The sequence below is a fragment of the Armigeres subalbatus genome, chromosome 2 (assembly GCF_024139115.2).
Source record: "Armigeres subalbatus isolate Guangzhou_Male chromosome 2, GZ_Asu_2, whole genome shotgun sequence".
Classification (NCBI taxonomy): Eukaryota; Metazoa; Arthropoda; class Insecta; order Diptera; family Culicidae; genus Armigeres; species Armigeres subalbatus.
The window spans coordinates 138,106,965-138,126,355 of NC_085140.1; the positions used below are offsets into that span (position 1 = coordinate 138,106,965).

The window sequence follows — 19,391 nt, forward strand, 5'->3', positions numbered from 1 at the left end:
ATGTTTATTTGAATTCATCACGATTTAAGAGTTGTAGGGGGATTTGAATAAATTTTAAGTTTTTTCCATACAAATTTCCATATAAACATAAATTGACTTCGCGCCACTCCTAAATGGCCACCGAATTGCCTGAAATTTTGCCAGTACTCCTATATTATCAAAATGATGCTAATAGACATATGGGAGTTGGAATTTTAGAACATTTTTGAAATTTGAACTGCCCTAATGACACACCTCCAAATTCATGTAAACTTACATCTTAAATATACCAAATCTCATTTATTCTGATACATAATATTTGCTGTTGAGAGTACATCGAGAGATACGCAATTTTGAATCTTATTTGTGTTTGCGTCACTAAATATTCCTGTTTAATGAAGATTCAGTGGCATGTAAATTTCATATTTTTTTCAGTATATTCGAACTTGATGTCCCAAGTAACCAATAAGCCGTATATTTCGCCAAATCGGCCATATAGTGCGATTTTAATGCTTATAAGTTTTTAAATAGCCGTATATTGGCCCTAAATGGCGATGTGGCGTAATATAGTGCTAATGGTTACTTGGGGTGTAGCTAGATAATAATCGTTGAAATGAGTTACGCTTTCTTGAATCTTGACCGTATCTGTCAGTTAAGCCAACAAACAATCAACTAAAAAGACTTCACTCGGTTTGTTACGGTGGTGGTATCTCGAGATGTAACGGTTACAGTTCATAATGATACTTACAATTAAGGTGGATTTGGTGGTAATGGCCCATAACGGCAGCCGTTTATCTTATCAATAACGGTTGGACCCAACTGATAAGGCACGCAAACCAGCCAGCGGGAGGTTTAGTTACGTATTATCGATTTTGTTTCGGTGCGGTTTACAAGTCGACTCTGTGTTCTTGGGGTATGGTTCTGATCCAACTGTGTGATTCCTCGCTTTTATCGAAAACAATCACATCTCCCAGTGGGGAAATGGATTTTCTGTGATGTGAAAGAGCTGTTCGCCACAGATAAAAGTAAGCAAATGTGTATTTTCAAAGTAATCAAAATGAAGCACATAATTATGTAGTGCAAGTGTGTCGTTTGGTTATAAGTTTGAATCAGTGTTGTGAATTAAGAATTTCAATCGATCAACAACTCACGTGTGCCAATCAGATGGATTAGGCAGAGATCCGGTTAAAAAAAATATTTCACGGAAAATCATTTTTCTAAACTGTGAACAAAAGCAAGCGAAGCAGTACCTGAACAAAATAAAAAAAAGATAATCTTTATCTTATCAAAGCCTAAAAGTCGATGCGATGCGCAGTGCCGTTATCAGCGAAAGTTTTTGTGCAAGGTGCGATGCAGACATGTGTGTACTCTGTGACAACATCGGAATCAGTGCGGTGATTCATGAATGTGAAAATTCTTCGAAGTGTGGAACGCAAAACACCTTTTAGTGAAGAAATATTTGAAACTGCAATTCTAGTCTCTGTATTTATATTACTAATTAATTTAATCTAAAAAAAGACCGTGGCGTAGGACCATATCGCTGCTCAATTAGGTTTAAAAATTCCCAGGGATTAGTATTGCCTACTTACGCACGCACACCAATATCGACATTGTACGGCAAAAATCATCAATTGATTGGCGTAGAATTGCTATTGTTTATCCAGAAGGTGGACATTGTTTTTATTCGAAATGCAACAAACATTCTTGACCATTTACGCACTTAACTAATGATCGCAAAAAATTAAATCATCTAAACTGCCCATGATCGCATGTTTGTAACATTTGCTTTTTTGTTGATTGCATAAATTGTCTGTAAATCCCCATTGTAAATACCCATTACACATGTAAACAAGATGGTTTCCTGTAGTTAGAAGAGATTTATTATTATTTGGAATTAGTCGACCCGGCAGACGTTGTCCTGCATAGTAGGCGAATATGCGCGGTTTAAGCTGCCCATGCGAAATACCTGCTGAAGAAATGAAGAAAATCCTTCCAGCCGTTTTCGAGTTATGCGGATACAAACACAGACCATTTCATTTTTATTATATAGCAGATTTGGGTGATACTATGCCTAATCAAGGCTTCACAAGGATAACTAGGTTCGATAGTGGGCTCTGTTAAACTTCTAAAAAAGCTGCATGTATCTGCAAGCAGTGATGGGAAATGTCAAAAAAATGTCATGGTTTTGCTATCACTAATTTTCTAATAACTTTTTTCAAAAGTAATTTACAGTTCGGATTTTTTGATTGACATGAAGTATTCAAAGGGTCCTAGAACTTTCTCGAACAGATCATTGTTCTAAATACTCATGGCTCACAATGAGAGCGACATTTAAAAAATGTCACGGAATGTCATGACATTAATGTCATTTGACACTAATTCGGCTCTCACGTCGCCAATATCATGTTTAAAGAAATTATCCGTTGGAAAAAAATTTCGGGTCCTTTGAGGGCTACATGTTTACATGTAAAACATAATTGTAAATGACTTGTGAAAAAAGATATTAGCAAATTAGTCTTATGACATCGAAATGACATTTCCCGTCACTGTCTGCAAGTAGGCCAATCCAAAACAATCATGTGTCGCTCAAAGCGAACTAGCCCAAATAGCAAGATACGAGGTTGCGCGGGCGACTCAATATAATTGGCATTACCCTAGACGACGAATAAAGGATCAAGATTGGAAGCTTGGAACATGGAATTGCAAATCGCTAGGTTTCGCAGGTTGCGATAGGAAATGTACAGACCGGATAGTCTGCATACCGAATGACAACGATGCCAAAGATGCATTAACTTAGTCCAAAGCACTTTTTTAATACAGTCGCCTCTCCACATCTCGATATTGAAGGGACCATCGAGATAGGGAGAGATCGAGGAATGCAAGGAAAATTGAAATGGGTACTAGATCCAAAAAAGCTCGTTGCCATGAAAGACGGCAATAAAACAAATGTCGTTTCCTGTTGTTCATGTGTTTGTTTTCGTCCAAAGATGGTCTAGTATAGCCTAAAAATTTGAACATATCGACATAAGGAGAATGAATCCTGAACATAATACGATCAGAACACATCGACATATAGAGACACCGAGATAGCGGGGTTATCGAGATGTAGGAAGCGCAAATGTATGTAGATTGATGGGACTGAGGAAACCATCGACATAGGGAGATAAAGCACATCGAGATGTTGAGAGTCGACTGTAATATCCATATTGGTAAATTCTTCTTCAACATCACGAATACTCACACTGGTAGTAAGCTCGTGCAGTTATTGCAGTTATTGATATCCAAGGCCGGAAATGTATTCCGCGGAGTAGACCAAACCTGATTGAATTGATGGTAATCTCCAAGCTGAATTGCGACGTCCAAACCATCCAAATCCTATAGAATTGTCCGAATAAAGTCGACATGATTATTTATATCATTGACATTTGCTCGCCGGTCTGGCGGTACCTACGTAAAGAACTCCGATTCTAGCAGTACCAGTGGGCATTTCAATCCTTATCCATAGTTGTTCGAGGGTGTCACAGACCGGTGTAGGATCTATGCAACAACTTAAACGTGTCGATACGACAATTAGGACGCGATCATTTCAGAGAACTGTATACGAGGAACCAAACAGTTGCGGAGACAAAATGCGGTCACCAATCCATGTCTCTGTAAGGACTATGACATCGTTGAATGCATCCAAGTCAGTTAAGAAGAAGTAATTAATCTTAGTACGTAAGCCTCTAACGTTCTGATGGAATGTTTTAAGTTGACCTGTGGCTGAATCCGTACTATTCTTCTTCTTCGATGGCTCTACATTCCAACTGGAACTTGGCCTGCTTTAAACTTAGTATTCTATAAGCATTTCCTCAGTTATTAATTGAAAGCTTTTCTATGCCCGCAATTGCATGAGTATGTATCTTGTGTGGCAAGTACAATGGATACACTATGCCCAGGGTGTCGAGAATGTTTCCAACCTGAAAACATCCTAGACCGGACCAAGAATCGAACTCGCCATCTCCGGATTAGCAACCCTACGCCTTTGCTCGCCAGGCTACTGGAGACCCCCGCATCCGTACTATTACTGACAGTAAACTGGTGGACATCAAAGTTGACGGCGTCAGAGGTTTTATTGCTGCAATGCGAGGGGGCATCAGGCAGAAAAAATGAAGAACAGCGTGGGTACTTGCCTGCGAAGAGATTTCGTAAGACCCCTTTCCTATCCACGAGATTAGGACCGGGGTGACTCTGAGGACAGGAATCGATGGGGTCATGGAAAAGGCTGCTGACGTTGGATGGCGCGATTGTTTCGGGAGGGTTGGGGTCTTCCTTACGGCTATCACAGGCGCACCCCGGTTGGTGTAAATATCAGGAGAGCTATTTAATCACGGTGGTGAGGCACTGGCTAAAACTGTCGACTAGCACCAATTGCAAGAGAGCTCGTGGGGCAATACTGGGCGCAAAGACGGCAATAAAACAAATGGTGTTTCCTGTTGTTCATGTGTTTGTTTTCGTCCAAAGATGGTCTAGTATAGCCTAAAAATTTGAACATATCGACATAAGGAGAATGAATCCTGAACATAATACGATCAGAACACATCGAGATATAGAGACATCGAGACAGCGGGGTTATCGAGATGTAGAAAGCGCAAATGTATGAAGATTGAAGGGACTGAGGAAACCATCGACATAGGGAGATAAAGAACATCGAGATGTAGAGAGTCGACTGTAATATCCATATTGGTAAATTCTTCTTCAACATCACGAATACTCACACTGGTAGTAAGCTTGTGCAGTTATTGATATTCTGCACAATTATCATCTTGGTTTGCATTTTAGGTAGAACTTAAAAATAAATAACACATACTTATTAAGATACAAAAGCAAAATATCGTGGCTTCACTCGGGAGCTGAATGCCGTAACAAAATATTGGGCGACTACAAGACGGTAGTCAAACAAGACTACACACAAGCTGGAAAGCGGATGTTTTCCCATGAGAAAACTGTTGTACGCAAACGTATCTATTCTGTTCAGCTCTTTAGTGTCGCTCCTGTTCACGTTACTCACATCTAGTTTTCATCGGCATAACGGTCAATTCACCTGTGTTTAAAATGTCAAACCGATGTTGACGATGGAATGAAACATCATAAAATACTGCTTACTGACTACAGCACCACTAACGTCCTAGTACTTAAGATCCACCTGGTAGCATCGCAACCACTGCACTAGTCACGATTGCTGCAAGTTCACACGCCATTTGGCAGTTTTGTGATACCACGATTTGTAGTGTTCCGTAATAATGTACCAACATAAAACAGTTCAGACAGTTCTTCTTCTGCTTAATGGCATTACATTCCCACACTGGGACAAAGCCGCCTCGCAGCTTAGTGTTCATTGAGCACTTCCACAGTTATTAACTGCGAGGTTTCTAAGCCAAGTTAACATTTTTGCATTCGTATATCATGAGACTAACACGATGATACTTTTATACCCAGGGAAGTCGAGACAATTTCCAACCCGAAAATTGCCTGTCCGGCACCGGGAATTGAACCCAGCCACCCTCAGCATGATCTTGCTTTGAAGCCGCGCGTCTTACCGCACGGCTAAGGAGGGCCCTAGTCAGACAGTTATAGTTAGACAAAACGATAGACGCGAAACGACACAAATAATTACCCCCTAAGGAAGACACAATCCCCGCGTCGAAACGTTGGGCAACGAATAAATTCGTTTCTTCAAATAAAGACTGCGTGGCCGTAAACTAAATGAAAATGATATCGAAAATATGTAATACACATAAATCTAATAGGGTAATGCTAACCATACTTAACGTTTCGCGTTTCAAGGTGGAGGAAATTCCGCTGGCGTACATTTCTTGCTGGAGCGTGAATCTCGGTTAGAACATATGGGGCGTCAATTTCTCCATTTAAAATTGTTGCCACAACAAAAAAAGCATGAGCTATGGATCGTCGTCGTCCAAGGGTTTGTAGTCCAAGAAGTTGGCAACGTTCTTCATATGGAGGCAGGTTTGTGGCATCATTCCGCGGGAGGAAGCGGAGAGCGCATCGTACGATTTTTTTAACTAATTCGATCCTAGCAATTCAGTTGGCGTGTTCATACTAGGAAACCACTCTTGACTCCAAAATGGATCGTACCAGCGTGCAATACAGTAATCGCAAGCAGAATGTATCACGAAGTTAGGAAGAAATTTAGAGTATGAATCATTTACAACCAGGCTTCGGAATTCTCACTCATATGAATAAAAACCTGCGATTAATCCATTTAGTGGAGTGTGATTTTTCATGGTCCCCCTGTGAGGAAGTATTCTCACACAACATTTTTATCCGGATAGAATGGCGGGTGATAAATTCGTGAGCGCCGGATCGCCGGATAATTTAATTTTAATCCACAAATTTTCCTTCTCGTCGCCTCATCAAATAAATTTTACAAGCATATTTACAAAAATTTAGAATCGCAACGGGATTCAAACCCAAAACAACTTTAAAATGTTCAGATCGCCCACTAAAACCACGTCACCACATGAATTGATTGAAAGCGAAAGGAAAAACTGCTATATTGAACCTTTTGCTTATCGTGGCGCATTGTCAGATTCAATCAGCTTGGAGAGGCAAAGTAAGCAGCATTTGATTTTCGCGAAACATGGGAAGAAGGATAACAATTTTTCGCACCATCGCTTGTGCCGGAGTTTATCGCACTGTAATTTATCCGGATAAAATACATGGTGGAGTGATCTGTTGTCGCGTGAGTGAGTGAGAAATCCGAACCCTGTTTACAACAATCTCGATTACCTTCGAGCTAGCATAGAGCGAAGTAAGGCCACGATAATTTTGAATGTCTGTCTTGTCACCTTTCTTATGGACGGGGAACATAGCTGATGGTTTCTTACAAGTATGGAATTTACGTTGCCCAAGGAACAGTGTGCGAGTATACAATAGAGAGGGGCGTCATGGTCATTTTTTCAAATCAATGGTTTTTCGAAGCCATTCTGGGTCCTGAACAACTGTGCAGAATTTGGGATCGATTGGTTGCTTCCTCGCTTTCCGCATCGCGTTTGAAGTTTGTATGGAAATTAGTATGGAAGAACGCATTTCTACTACTAGAGGTTTCAGTTCATCGTAAACCAAGTGGCACATTGCGTTAAAGTATAACCCAAAGGATGCCGAAAAACTTTGCTGAAGAAGGCACGTTACTGGAACGTCCACGAAAAAAGTTATAACGCTTCGAAGATTGAGTGTTCAAACCATATGCAAAAAATCGTTTATTCTGCCAGCACTGCCGAACTACGTAGACCAATAATTTAACTGAGTGTTATTTAAAAAAAAATGATCTTATAGGGCTTTAGAGCTAATGGGAGCTATCAGGAATCATTTCACAAAGAAAAAAAATCCGACAAGAAGGAAGATGGGTTTTGCCCTTCGATATCCATAGGTCGACCGGTAGTGCTGGCAGAAACATTTATTTCTTGCATATGGTTTGAACAATCAATTTTCGAAATGTAATAACATTTTTTGTAGACCTTCCAGCTACGTACCTTCTTCGGCAAAGTCTTTCGGCATCTTACAGACTATATGCTAATGTATTAAGACACGTGATTGATGATAAATTGAAGCCGCTAATAGCGTAAATGTAAAAAAAAAAAAACGTTTTCCCAAACTAATCTCCATGTAAATTTAAAACGCGATGCGGCATGCGAGGTCGCAACAAATCGAGCCCATATTTTGCACAGTTGATTGGGGTCTCAAAACGATTCAGAAAAACCTTGATCTTACTTGATCGGACGAAGTTTGCGTTTTTCCATACAACTGCGCCCACTCTAATATACAAGAGCATTTACGCATTTTTTCAATACACAGGCAGGAATGTCGTCAGGACCAACAGAGCAGGACTGTTCCAATTTATCGATTGCTGCTTTGACAAGATGCGTAGAAATTTCAAAGCAACTTAACTCAACCATATTCCTATGAGCATCATGAAGTGCTGCGATTATTTGCGATTCCGCCAGTACCTTGCAGCGTACTGGTGCATTTATCCTTAAGGTGCATTTCCTTTCCTTTTGGAATTAATCCATACTAAGACTGCTTCGGGTTCCTACGGAGGTTGGACTGCGTACGGGTCACGTATCGCTTAAAGAGAAAACGGTTGTACAGACAATAATTGGTCGGGGTTCAACCAAACCGCACCAAGCGGCTTTTCGACTGACTTGTGATATTTTGTTCGTACAAGGACAACGGAAATAGTTTCATATCAATTTAAGCATACATTTGCAGTAGTATTTCCTCAGTTATGTGGTTGAGGGATATTCTATGCGATTTGCAATCAATTAAATCAGCTAAACGAAAGTTTGAGTAGAAAAATCGGTAGTTTTCAATGGCGCTTGGTATGATTTGGCTGAACCCCGACCAATTGCTACTCGCCTAAGTGAATGCCCGCTTCAAGAATGGACAACGAGATCGACAGTAACTACGTAATGATTGTGACCTTGCTTGTTTCAACTGACGTAATCGGGAATTCGACCACGGTGGTTTAGGGGCAGGTCGACGAAGAGGAACGCAGTCACAGATGGCACACCTGCTCATTGAAGTAATCCACTGCGTCATCCACACAAGTTGCCGTCTCAAGAGTTCGCCAGTCAATGGCAGAGATTGTCTCAAACAAAGTAGTGTAATCGACGCGACGCAACGCAATGAAAATCTAGGCTATGTAGATCCGCGACATCTTCGTACACCGTTTGGAGTTTCAGTTGAATGGTGATCTCAAAGGCCGGATGGTTCAGTAGCATTAAAAACATTCACAGATTCACTTTTTATGTTGTTATTGATTAAAACCTAGTTACAATCGGGTTGATGTGCGTAAGGCCATTTAAACTGAATCAGTCTAACAAAATTGAGCTGGGAAGAAGCTCAAAAGAGGACAATATAAGCCACTCACCATGAGATTGTATCGGTGGTGACGAAATCGAGGGGATAGAAGAAACCCTGTAATTGCACAGCGAACTAGGTGGATCGATCAGGTGGAAAACGATTGGTAGACTGCTTGGCTGGCGACGTGCAGCCATGGATCGCGCTAAATGGAGAAGATTTTTATGTACCTCTCTGGCCCTTCTATTTTCATGGATCATCGCATTCCATGGTTATTCGATGGTCCAGTGTTCCTCCGGAAGATCCGGAATATCCGCAAAAGTGGTCAATTCATGAAACACATTAGACGCCGTCTTCTTCTTCTTTTTCTTCTCCAGTGGCTCTACATTCCAAATGAAACTTGACCTGCTTTTCCACTTAGTATTCTACATATTAGCATTTTAGCATTAGCATTTAGCAGTTCGCACAAATTCGTAGGTGGTACAAGCCAAGACTATTGTGTGAGAGTAGTATCACTTTCATCCGTTACCACAGATATTGATTTGGGACTAATCACTATCTCTTAGATGGAAGCAATGCACTCTCCAATTGTCGAGATCTGTCCTGGCCACGTCCTTGCGAATGCTGAGGAAGGGGAAGGATGGTTTGTTGGACACCTCCTTAAGAAAGATGCAGAGAACTCTACGACCTCTCATAGGTGCCACGGGAGGTTTTGGGATTGTGTGGAAGGTTATAACAGTAGGAATCGTTTTGGTAGAACGTGAAACACAGAAAGAACTAAGATAGAAATACAAAGTAGGAAAGAGACGAGCCTGGAATTGAACCCACGACCTCTGACGTTTATAAGGCAGAAGCGATAGCTACTAGACCACCGAGCTCGTCTAGTATTCTACATATTTGCATTTCCTCAGTTATTAGATGAAAGCTTTCTAATGCCCGCTGGTTGATCCTAGACCATTGCAGGAACTGGCGGAACCTTCGGATGAAGTTGGCCTCAACGAGTGATAGCTCAACCTTGGAAGAAAATTATTTCTTTAACTCTGGTCTTGAAAAAGACCTTTGGATTTTGGCTCGTTTGGAGAATGAAAAAAAAAACACGATTTCAAATGATACTCCGCGATGTTTATTGCACAAAAGTGTGGACTGTAATGACAAAAGCTTACTTAGGGCATCTACATTTATAGTTAAATTTGTCTTCTTTCCTTTTCATCTGGATGGTGATTGGCTGCCTCTGGTGTGGGCGCGAACTAATCAGCGCTTTACTATCAGTGACGCCGTGACGACACGATGCTAGTGTCATTGTGGAGGGAAAATTTCACCTCGAACATCGCCGGCCGGCGACGCAGCTGCCATGCACCACACACACACACTTGCACTTAGGATTCATAATTAAAAAAAAAAATCATACATAACGCTCGCTTGCGATATTATTCATTTCTGTTCTTCATTGCTTTCGATTGCTCCCTTCTACTTTGAGCTTAGTGCGTATGTACTCACCGAAAAAAGCCAACGAAAAATTCAAATAAAAAAAAGAAACAAAACGTCGAGTGGTAATCAACCACTCTTTTGTACATTTTTGATTATTTGCGTTTCACCTGATAATATTTCCTTTGTTGAATATTTCTTTATTTTAGTCATAGGCTATTCTATCGGGTTTCGCACCTTCACATTTATTTGTGTTTCACCTTATAATATTTTATTATGATTTTTTTCTCTTTTTCATCATACGCTTTTCTTTCGAGTTTCGCAAGTTCACATTTATTTGTGTTTCACCTCATAATATGTCATCGTTGATTTTTTTCTTGTTATAAGCTGTTCTTTAGAATTTCGCATATTTATATTTATTGATATTTCACCTGATAATATTTCATTCTAGAATTTTTCCTACCTTTAATAACATCCCAAGTAACATTTTTAGTTTTATCATACTCTATTAGCAGTTTTGGAGAGCAAATTTTCAAGACTAGCAATAAAACTAAAATCTACATGACAACCTCTTGATGACCGCTACAAGATTACGTTATGACTAAGTGGACCGCTCTTGAGATCGTCTTCAAAGCAAGTTTTAGGTGATTCATAAGAGTTCCATAAAACCGTTGACAAAAAAGGGAATTTCTTTTCCGTGGAGCTTTTTGTTATTGTTTTGTAGAAAAAGGAAAATCGTAAAAATGGAAGAATGAAATAAAAAACAACATCACCGGCATTGATGAAAAATAATGTTCAAATCAAGACAAAATTTTCAAAACGACTTATCTGCTTTTGTAAACAAAAAATCAAACGACGATTTGACGAATCTGATAGCTCTCCCACGCAAACTAACACCATCAATAGGTAGGTGAAGGCTTCCGCTACCTGTTGATGGTGTCGGTTTGCGTGGGAGAGCTATAAGATTCGTCAAATTGTCGTTTGAATCTTTGTTTACAAAAGCAGATAAGTCGTTTTGAAAATTTTGTCTTGAAATATTGGAAATTGGATGCCCAGAATTCGTTCGCGTGCTTGCAAATTTTTCTGCGCGTTCGAATTTCTGGTGAAAACAGGTAAGAAAATCAGTTTGTTTAAGTGCGCCGTCCTAATACTGTGATTTACGGCCAATTAATTAGTGTAAATAATAAATCGACATGCAGCCTTTTTTCTTATGGCATTCCGATTTGCAAGGAAACATTTCTCGTGCTTCAAATTTTGTAAAATCATCTTGAAATGCAGCGATTATTTAGTAGATTTTGCATTAGATTTTGCAAATTTTGATTAGATTTTGCAAAAGATTTACGCCGATATAATTTTTTTTTCTACCAGCATGGCTGCTACTACACTGTGGGCAATTTTGACGACCAAAATAACATTTTGCATAACTTTCAATTACAATAAGTATTTTGCTGAAAGTTGCTGTTATCCGTTTCTTACGATCAGTTCTTCTTCATGATGGTCTATATTCAACAAGAACCTGGCTTGCTTTTCAATTATCATTTCCACAGTTATGCAAATTTCATATTATTGAAAGCTTTTTTATATCGAATCGTTGTCATTGCACTATTCGTTGTGTATTCGCATTTATACCATTTTTATTAACGGGAGTAAAAGGATATAGCTTGCTTGATTTTTATTATCTGTTTCATTTTTAGAAGTGAAATTTGACCAATAAACAACAAAATCTTAAATATGCGAATAGGGGCCCTCCTTAGCCGTGCGGTAAGACGCGCGGCTACAGAGCAAAACTCCCCAGTGTGGGGAAGTAATGCCAATAAGAAGAAGAAGAAGAAATATGCGAATGCCCAGTTGGGAACATTTATGTGTTTATTGTTTTCTTTGTTTACAATATTTGGGGAACATGGAGCAGAAACATCTGTTTTTAGCCATTCGATTGACCATAGTTCACGAAGTTCAACATAAACATTGTGTTCTTGTACAATACCATTATAAACCTAATTAAAACTACTAAGTTTTATTTAGGTTATGCGTAAGACAAGTCTAAGACCAATATATTCGGCTTTATGACAGTTTTCAAAATTGGTTTTATTAGAGTCCTCAAGATAATCATAAGGCCCCTAATAAGCTCATAAAGCATTTGACATTTGTGGTTTTATTGAACGTTTTATTACGATTTTGAAGATAGCCTCAAGTCTTCTAATAAGGGTAATCTCGCGGTATTGAGCAAAGCAGCGATAAAGCCGTTAAAAAACTTAAATAAATCTATGAAGCCTTGAAATTGTTACTTGGGATAGGTGCCACGGGAGGTTTTGGAATTGTGTGGAAGGTTATAACAGTAGAAATCGTGTTGGTAGAACGGGAAACACAGAAAGAATGATGATAGAAATAGAAATACAAAGTAGGAATGGGACGTGCCTGGAATTGAGATCACGACCTCCAGCTTATAAGGAGAAGCGGTAGCCACTATACTTCTTCAAATAAAATGATGATTTCGTGAAAGTTAAGAATTATCTTCCACCATTTTTTGACTCAACTGGTGGGAAACATGGGCGTGACAATATGGGCTACACAAGATCTTTCGAAACGAAATCCGGCCTGCTGAAACCGGAGATTCGCATCAACCTTCTACTGAATCCGAGAAAGGAAAACTTTGTGTGGAACTTTGAAGTGATGGTGGCCTGGTTGATATTTGGATAATTTGTTTGACGTGCTCTAACTAGTGTTTCAGCTGGTCATCTAGGTCGTGCGTTAAACGACCTGTTGCGTCGTCACTTTCACTTTTGCACCCGCTTAGACGTCGTAAAATATCGTTCCGCATCACTCGCTAAAACTCGTCGAAATGGGCTCCTCACTTTCTTTTCCAGGTTTCATTGGTGATCCAAAATACCAAACCGGTCCGGATACAAAAAAAAACAATATAGTTACAATAAAATATCATAAAAATACAATACATTTTACTGATTAGTATTAAATTCTACTGTTTTTCGTATCATACCAGTTAAATGGCATGGTTGGCCAATAGAATCTAGAGCTGCACATGGAATCAATAAAGAACCAATCGAGTCCATTCTATATGACTCACAAACATAACGTGTAAATCTGATTTGATTTCAGTGTATAACGTCACCGTAAATTTGTGTCAAAAGGTCGAAAGGATAAAAGGCTAAAAGTACGAAAAGGTCGAAAAAAGTAAGAGTCGAAAGAACAAAAGGTCTAAAGGACAAAAGATCGAAGAACAAAAGGTCGAAAGGGCTAAAGGTCAAAAGAACAAAAGGTCGAAAGGACAAAGAGTCGAAAATATAAAAAGTCGAAAAAACAAAAGGTCGAAATGACAAAAAAGTCGAAGGAAAAGAAGTTCGAAAAAATGACTGGGACAAACGTTAAAAAAGAGAAAGCTGAAAAAATAACTGGATGGAAAGATCGAAAGGACATAAGGTCGACAGAACAAATTAAGACAAAATTTTCGTTACAACTTATCTGCTTTTGTAAACAAAGATTAAAACGTCGATTGCATAAATCTGATAGCACTTCGACACAAACCAACGTTGCAACGCCATCATCATGAAAATTAATGAAGAACTAGTTTCAGCAGTTAGAATGTAAGAAAACAACACCTACAAACACTTTGATGAAAATATTGATTTGCCAATATACCTCTGAAGAATACCCTATGTTTGAACAAAGGGAAAATTCCAGAATAAAATGCCATGTGGTGAAATACCAATAAATATAAATATGCGCTTCTCGAAAGAAAATGAGAGGTATATGAGAGGTCGTAGAGTTCTCTGCATCTTTCTTAAGTAGGTGTTCGGCTAACCACCCTTCCCCTTCCCCAGCATTCGCAAGAACGTGGCCAGGACAGTCATCTAAGAGATAGTGATTAGTCCCAAATTAATATTTGTGGTAACAGATGAAAGTGATGCTACTCTCATACAATAGTCTAGGCTTGTGTCATCTACGAATTTGTTCTAATTGCTCAATGCTGATGCTAATGGTAATGCTAAGTATAATAAACTCAAATTTTAAGTTTTCCCGTTTTCAAAGAAAATTAGGACTAAACTCAATTTTGAGTAACCTCATAGTGCAGTCAACCGAATTATTAATAATAACTATAAGCAAGTATCAAAACATTTTATTTTTCATTTGAATTTCATGAATTTGCTTCCTTATGTACATTGGAAATTTTAATCAGAAATTGTAAATCTTAGTAAATAAAACAGTCGAAAAAAAAACAATTTTGTTAGTAAACTGTAATCTTCTGTAGAAACAATAAATATTAATATAATGTTTTTTTTTGTCCTCATTAGAGGACTCTCAACCAGAAACTTGGTCACATTAATATAATAATATTATTTATGGATTGATATATCATGTCATATTTTTTATATGTACCAGAAAAAAACAGTAAGAAGTGGCCGTTAGCAATTGCGGCACAGAATCATCTAAAAACAGTTGAACTGAAACAGTTGAATGTCTTCATATTTTAGCTCACAATGGAAGCCATGTCGATCCAAATGCGAATACTACTCCTCGTATTGCTGTCATTAACACCAAAAGCGTTTTCTGAAGAATTTTGTCCCAATGGATGTCATTGCCACTATGATCATGACTCCGGCGACTTTTATGTGGACTGCTCTGGACTGGGATTAACGGAACTACCGCAATTTCCAGATACGAATGTAATGTACCACAGAGAATATCACTACACATATTTTTAAAATACTGATCGTTTCTTTTCTTTCAGGTCCAAATTCTCGATCTATCAGAGAATATGTTCACCTTCATTCCGTTGGAAGTTTCCCAGTTCTCAAATCTCCGATACCTGGATATGTCATCAAACCTGATCTCTTCCCTCCCACCAAACTCGCTCGATGGATTACACTCGCTCAAGCAGTTGAATTTATCCAAAAACAACATATCCAACTGGGCAAGTCTGTACCCAAACCAGTTTCTACAGAACACTCCATTGTTGGAAGAACTAAGTTTGGCGGAAAACCAATTCACAAGCTTTTCAAGTAACGAAATATCACTGGTGCTCGTGAGCCCATCTGTTAGATATCTTGATCTAAGCAATTGTAAAATCACAAAAGTGTCCGGAACAGAAGTCCTTCGTGGACTCATCAGTCTAGAAACTCTAAAGTTGAATGGAAACCCGATCCATGGTATATCAGACATCACTTCTGATAGCTTAAAAACTCTAGACCTAAGCAATTGTCGACTGAGCACCTTGCAACCAACAGTATTGAATGGACTCTCATCGCTGGCTTATGTGAACTTTGCTAGAAATTATAAACTATCGCTTTCAACCCATGGAAACGTAACATCCGACAGCTTGAGGCGCATAAATCTATCATACTGTAATTTGGATTCGCTTGAACTGGGTGGCTTTCAGAACCTGAAAACTGCGATTCTTCGAGGAAACATGATCCGTCAACTGATGGGGAATAGTTTTGTCGCCAACCCACTACTGGAGAATTTAGACCTCTCATCTAACTCGATCAATTTTGTCCACGGTGACGCATTCCGGCAACTATTGTATTTAAAAACTTTAGATCTATCCTTCAACGCAATTCCTCGAATCGACGGGCGGACGTTCAAGGACAACGAGATGCTTACGCAGATCAACCTGAGCAGAAACTACATTGCACGGCTTCAAAGGATCGTTGCGAGCTCACTGGCCCACCTGAACATGAGCTGGTGCGAGATTCTGTCGATCGATTCCGATGCACTAGGAGCTATGCCGTCGCTAATCGATTTGGATCTGTCGCATAATCTGTTGTACGAAGATCCTTCGAATATTGCTTCGGAAACGCTACAGACTTTGGATCTCAGCATGTGCCGCATAACTTCCGTGAGGAACACTACTTTCTCTAGGCTGCCGGCTTTGATGAGGATCAATCTTGCCGGGAATCGATTCACTACACCATTCCGAGTTGACTTTTTCGAGAACAATCCGTATCTCAGTGAAATCTGGCTGGGAGATAATCCATGGCGATGTGACTGTCGTGACGGTGGTTTCTTCGACTTCTTCCTGTTCTTAACTGAGCCTCCTCGGAGGGTAAGTAGTGTATGATGCAGGAAAGAGAAAATAGTTAAGAAACACTTTGGGTTCAATTTAAAGTACGTTTGCAAAATTCTTCAATTAAATAATTTGGAAATCACAAAGCGTAATTTGGAAATTATTAGATTGACAATGAATTTCCGTTTGTTCCAGGTAAACGACCATAAACAATTACGTTGCACAAGTCCGGAAGACTTCTACGGAGCTACTTGGGAGGCAGCCTGTCGATCTGCTTGGTATCCTCAAGACCTAATGGGCACAACCGAAAGAATATGGACCTATTTTATGTTGGCCATCTTGGCATTCTTTGGATTCTTCTGTTTGTATTCTTCCATCAAGCGTTTCATCGATTCCCGAAGAAAGCTTGCCGCAGAACGTGAGCGTCGAGAAAACATCGAGGAGATGCGTGAAGTGTAAGTTTTTTTTCGGCATTGTGATACACATTGTCATGACATCGTTGTTTGTTTAACAGAGCACGAGAGAATCAATTACGACTTCGCCAGGAAGCACAGTTAAATGCTCCAGATATACGTGAATCACGTCCTCCATGTTATGAGGACGCTCTTTTACTTCCGAAACTCGACGCTGCTTCCTTTGCATCGCTCGATGAGCTGCTTCTCCGTGGAAAACGCAAAAAGAAACGAAGACACCGTCAATCTACTGGCGATGAAGCAACCGACGCTGATGATGAAACCGATCGAATTCAACTCCGTCAAAGCAGCCGCTCCAGAAGCGAAAACGTTCTCTCCGTCAGAGCTGTAGTCTATCAGGAACCAACAGACTCCGTGAACAGGGAAAGCTCCCCGATATACCAGCGTCCGACATCCAATCGACCCGTTGTTGCAAACGTCCACCCCTCACCAACTGAATCTAGAAACTCCAGAGCTCAGCCACAAAACGATACTGAGCTACATTATCACTCGACGGATATCCTACGAATGGACAGACCAACCACACCAAGTCCATCAACAGCACGCTCCATAACGGTGTCAGTTCATCAACCAGCCTCCCCTGGGCCCAGTGCCAATGGCAATCAAATCCAAGATTTTAACAACCGAAGCTACGAAAACAGTCCCTACGCCAAGCGGAAAGTGAAACCTCTTCAGCACATCAATCCCAATGGCAGTATCGAAGAGATAACCGACTTCGAAGGGTACGAATCGAGCCCCTATGCGAAACGTCGAATACAACACATGGCCAGTTTCAAGGGTGACCGGGAGAGACCTCAACTTCCGGAAAGACCGCCACCATCCAACGTTCACAAGTTGCTCCAGAACAGTGACGATGACGATGAAACTGGCGGAATTTCCATCAAAGTTGTCGATGATTACTTCAAGCCGGAGCGTATAACACCCGAGTTGGACGACTATGCCGTTGTAACGGAAGACGACGTCACGAGGAATTTGCTGGAGCGTGAGCAGCAGCCTGGCACAACGGCCACAGCGGATTCCAGTGGTAGCAGCAGTATTGAAATAATTCCAACTAGGAATGAACAGCACAAGTGATGCCCGAATGTATTTGACAAGTTTTGAATGTTAGTGTTTATTTAGAATAAATTTAACTTATGTAGAAAAGCCGAATTGTACGAATTGATTAGGTTGACCACGAGTTTTCATTTTGTGTGTATTTGAATAACTTTCTTTCCTTTTTTATGTGAATTTTGAAATTTGGATCAGTTCTTCACTCGTCGTCAGAGCCGTAGCGTGGGCTCTCAGCGTCATTGGTGAAGTATTTATTTGGCATCCCTTACTTACTAAAAATAATTAAATTAACGACATTTTATTTTCAGAGAACAATTTAATCGTACTTTAAAGAAGAAAGCTTTAAAGGTTTAAAGATGTTGCAATATTCAGTGGTGTACTTGAAACATGGTACCAAAAAAGCTATGTAGATTGCAGAAAATTCTTGGATTTTTGAGATTTTGTAATATTGTTTACTATTAGCAGAATATGTTAAGAATCTCGCAGTGCTAGGCTGAAAGTTCAAAAAATATTTGAAGTTCTTTACCGCCTCTTATAAAAAACATCGCAGAGAGAAAATGGATGATATTTGAGAAGCGTGACAAATTATACAATAATTTGAGATGCTAAAAGAACAGGAAGCGTGATAAGGAGAGGGGGATTAAAATAACCTATTTTTGTAGGATGTACTGAATGAATATTTCTTGCATTATTTCTGTTAGCAGAAAAATATTCATAAAATTCTTAGAAAACTTTCTAAAATATTAAAGATTCTTTTAGCAAATTCAATAAATTTTCTTAGCCATTTTCCCATGCAGTACTATCTTTATTCGGGCTAATGAAAATCTCCCCTGAAATGGTCGAAATCGCTATCAGAGCTATTCGGATCAATCAAATGAAAAAAAAACTCTGGATTGAGCTTGTCGGTTATCTGGAACTACCACTGAACTTGATCTAAAGTGTATTTGTTGGTGGCCGATATCTCTGTCGAACCTATAAGGGCTTAGCTAAATTCTAACTATGTAGTGGTTCTGTAGTTTGGCGACAATTGTGGACATGAGCGTAGGGTTAAAAAAATTCAACTCTGAGGTTGGATCGATGGTTGTTGGAGTTGTCATCGAAAGCAGGGGTTCACGATTGAGATACAATTTTTGAACAAATTTGAATATGATTATCATTTAAGGAAAGTATTACAAATCCGTGATGAGTACTGATAGACATTATTATTATGCATCTCGACTCAATTAATGTCCTACTAAAAATGTTTACATAACGAATGTTTAGTTGCTGAAATCTCTCAATGCAGATGCTTTTATTTAGCGAAACTGTACATAGTATGGGTGTACAATCATTTCTAATATGACCTTTCGTTTTAAGCTTAAGAGTTGAACTTTGCAATCAGGATGCTTTTGAGAAACCGAAATGGAAACAAAGAAATATTTTTTGTATGCTCTAGATCAGGCCCAGGGATGCCAGATGATATTTTAATATGTCTTCACAGTCGTTTAAAAATGTCTTCAAATGTCTTCAATATTAAAATTATGATTATCAGCGAGAAATTTCAAAATCAAATAGGTTTGTAAATTCAATAATCTCCTTGTTTCACT

General features: G+C 39.3%; 1 protein-coding gene across 2 annotated transcripts; it reads left to right on the forward strand.

Annotated features, from left to right (window-relative positions):
* Positions 1-853: 853 nt before the first annotated feature.
* On the forward strand, positions 854-17,982 carry LOC134210901 (toll-like receptor 1). 2 transcript variants are annotated; one of them, XM_062687328.1, is made up of 5 exons: positions 854-1,004; positions 14,751-14,942; positions 15,008-16,321; positions 16,478-16,737; positions 16,797-17,982. In XM_062687328.1, exons 2-5 carry the CDS (start codon positions 14,757-14,759, stop codon positions 17,827-17,829), a joined length of 2,793 nt encoding a protein of 930 aa, XP_062543312.1. In that variant the 5' UTR covers positions 854-1,004; positions 14,751-14,756; the 3' UTR covers positions 17,830-17,982. The 2 variants fall into 2 exon arrangements, with proteins under 2 accessions (XP_062543312.1, XP_062543313.1); XM_062687329.1 differs by lacking the exon at positions 854-1,004 and adding an exon at positions 1,181-1,324.
* Positions 17,983-19,391: the final 1,409 nt, after the last annotated feature.

Bases quoted from the DNA above. Each gene is read 5' to 3' on its own strand.
- LOC134210901 (XM_062687328.1), top strand. From the start codon at position 14,757: ATGGAAGCCATGTCGATCCAAATGCGAATACTACTCCTCGTATTGCTG. The intron at 14,943-15,007 runs GTAATGTACCAC...CTTTTCTTTCAG, and splicing joins CGCAATTTCCAGATACGAAT to GTCCAAATTCTCGATCTATC. The intron at 16,322-16,477 runs GTAAGTAGTGTA...CGTTTGTTCCAG, and splicing joins TAACTGAGCCTCCTCGGAGG to GTAAACGACCATAAACAATT.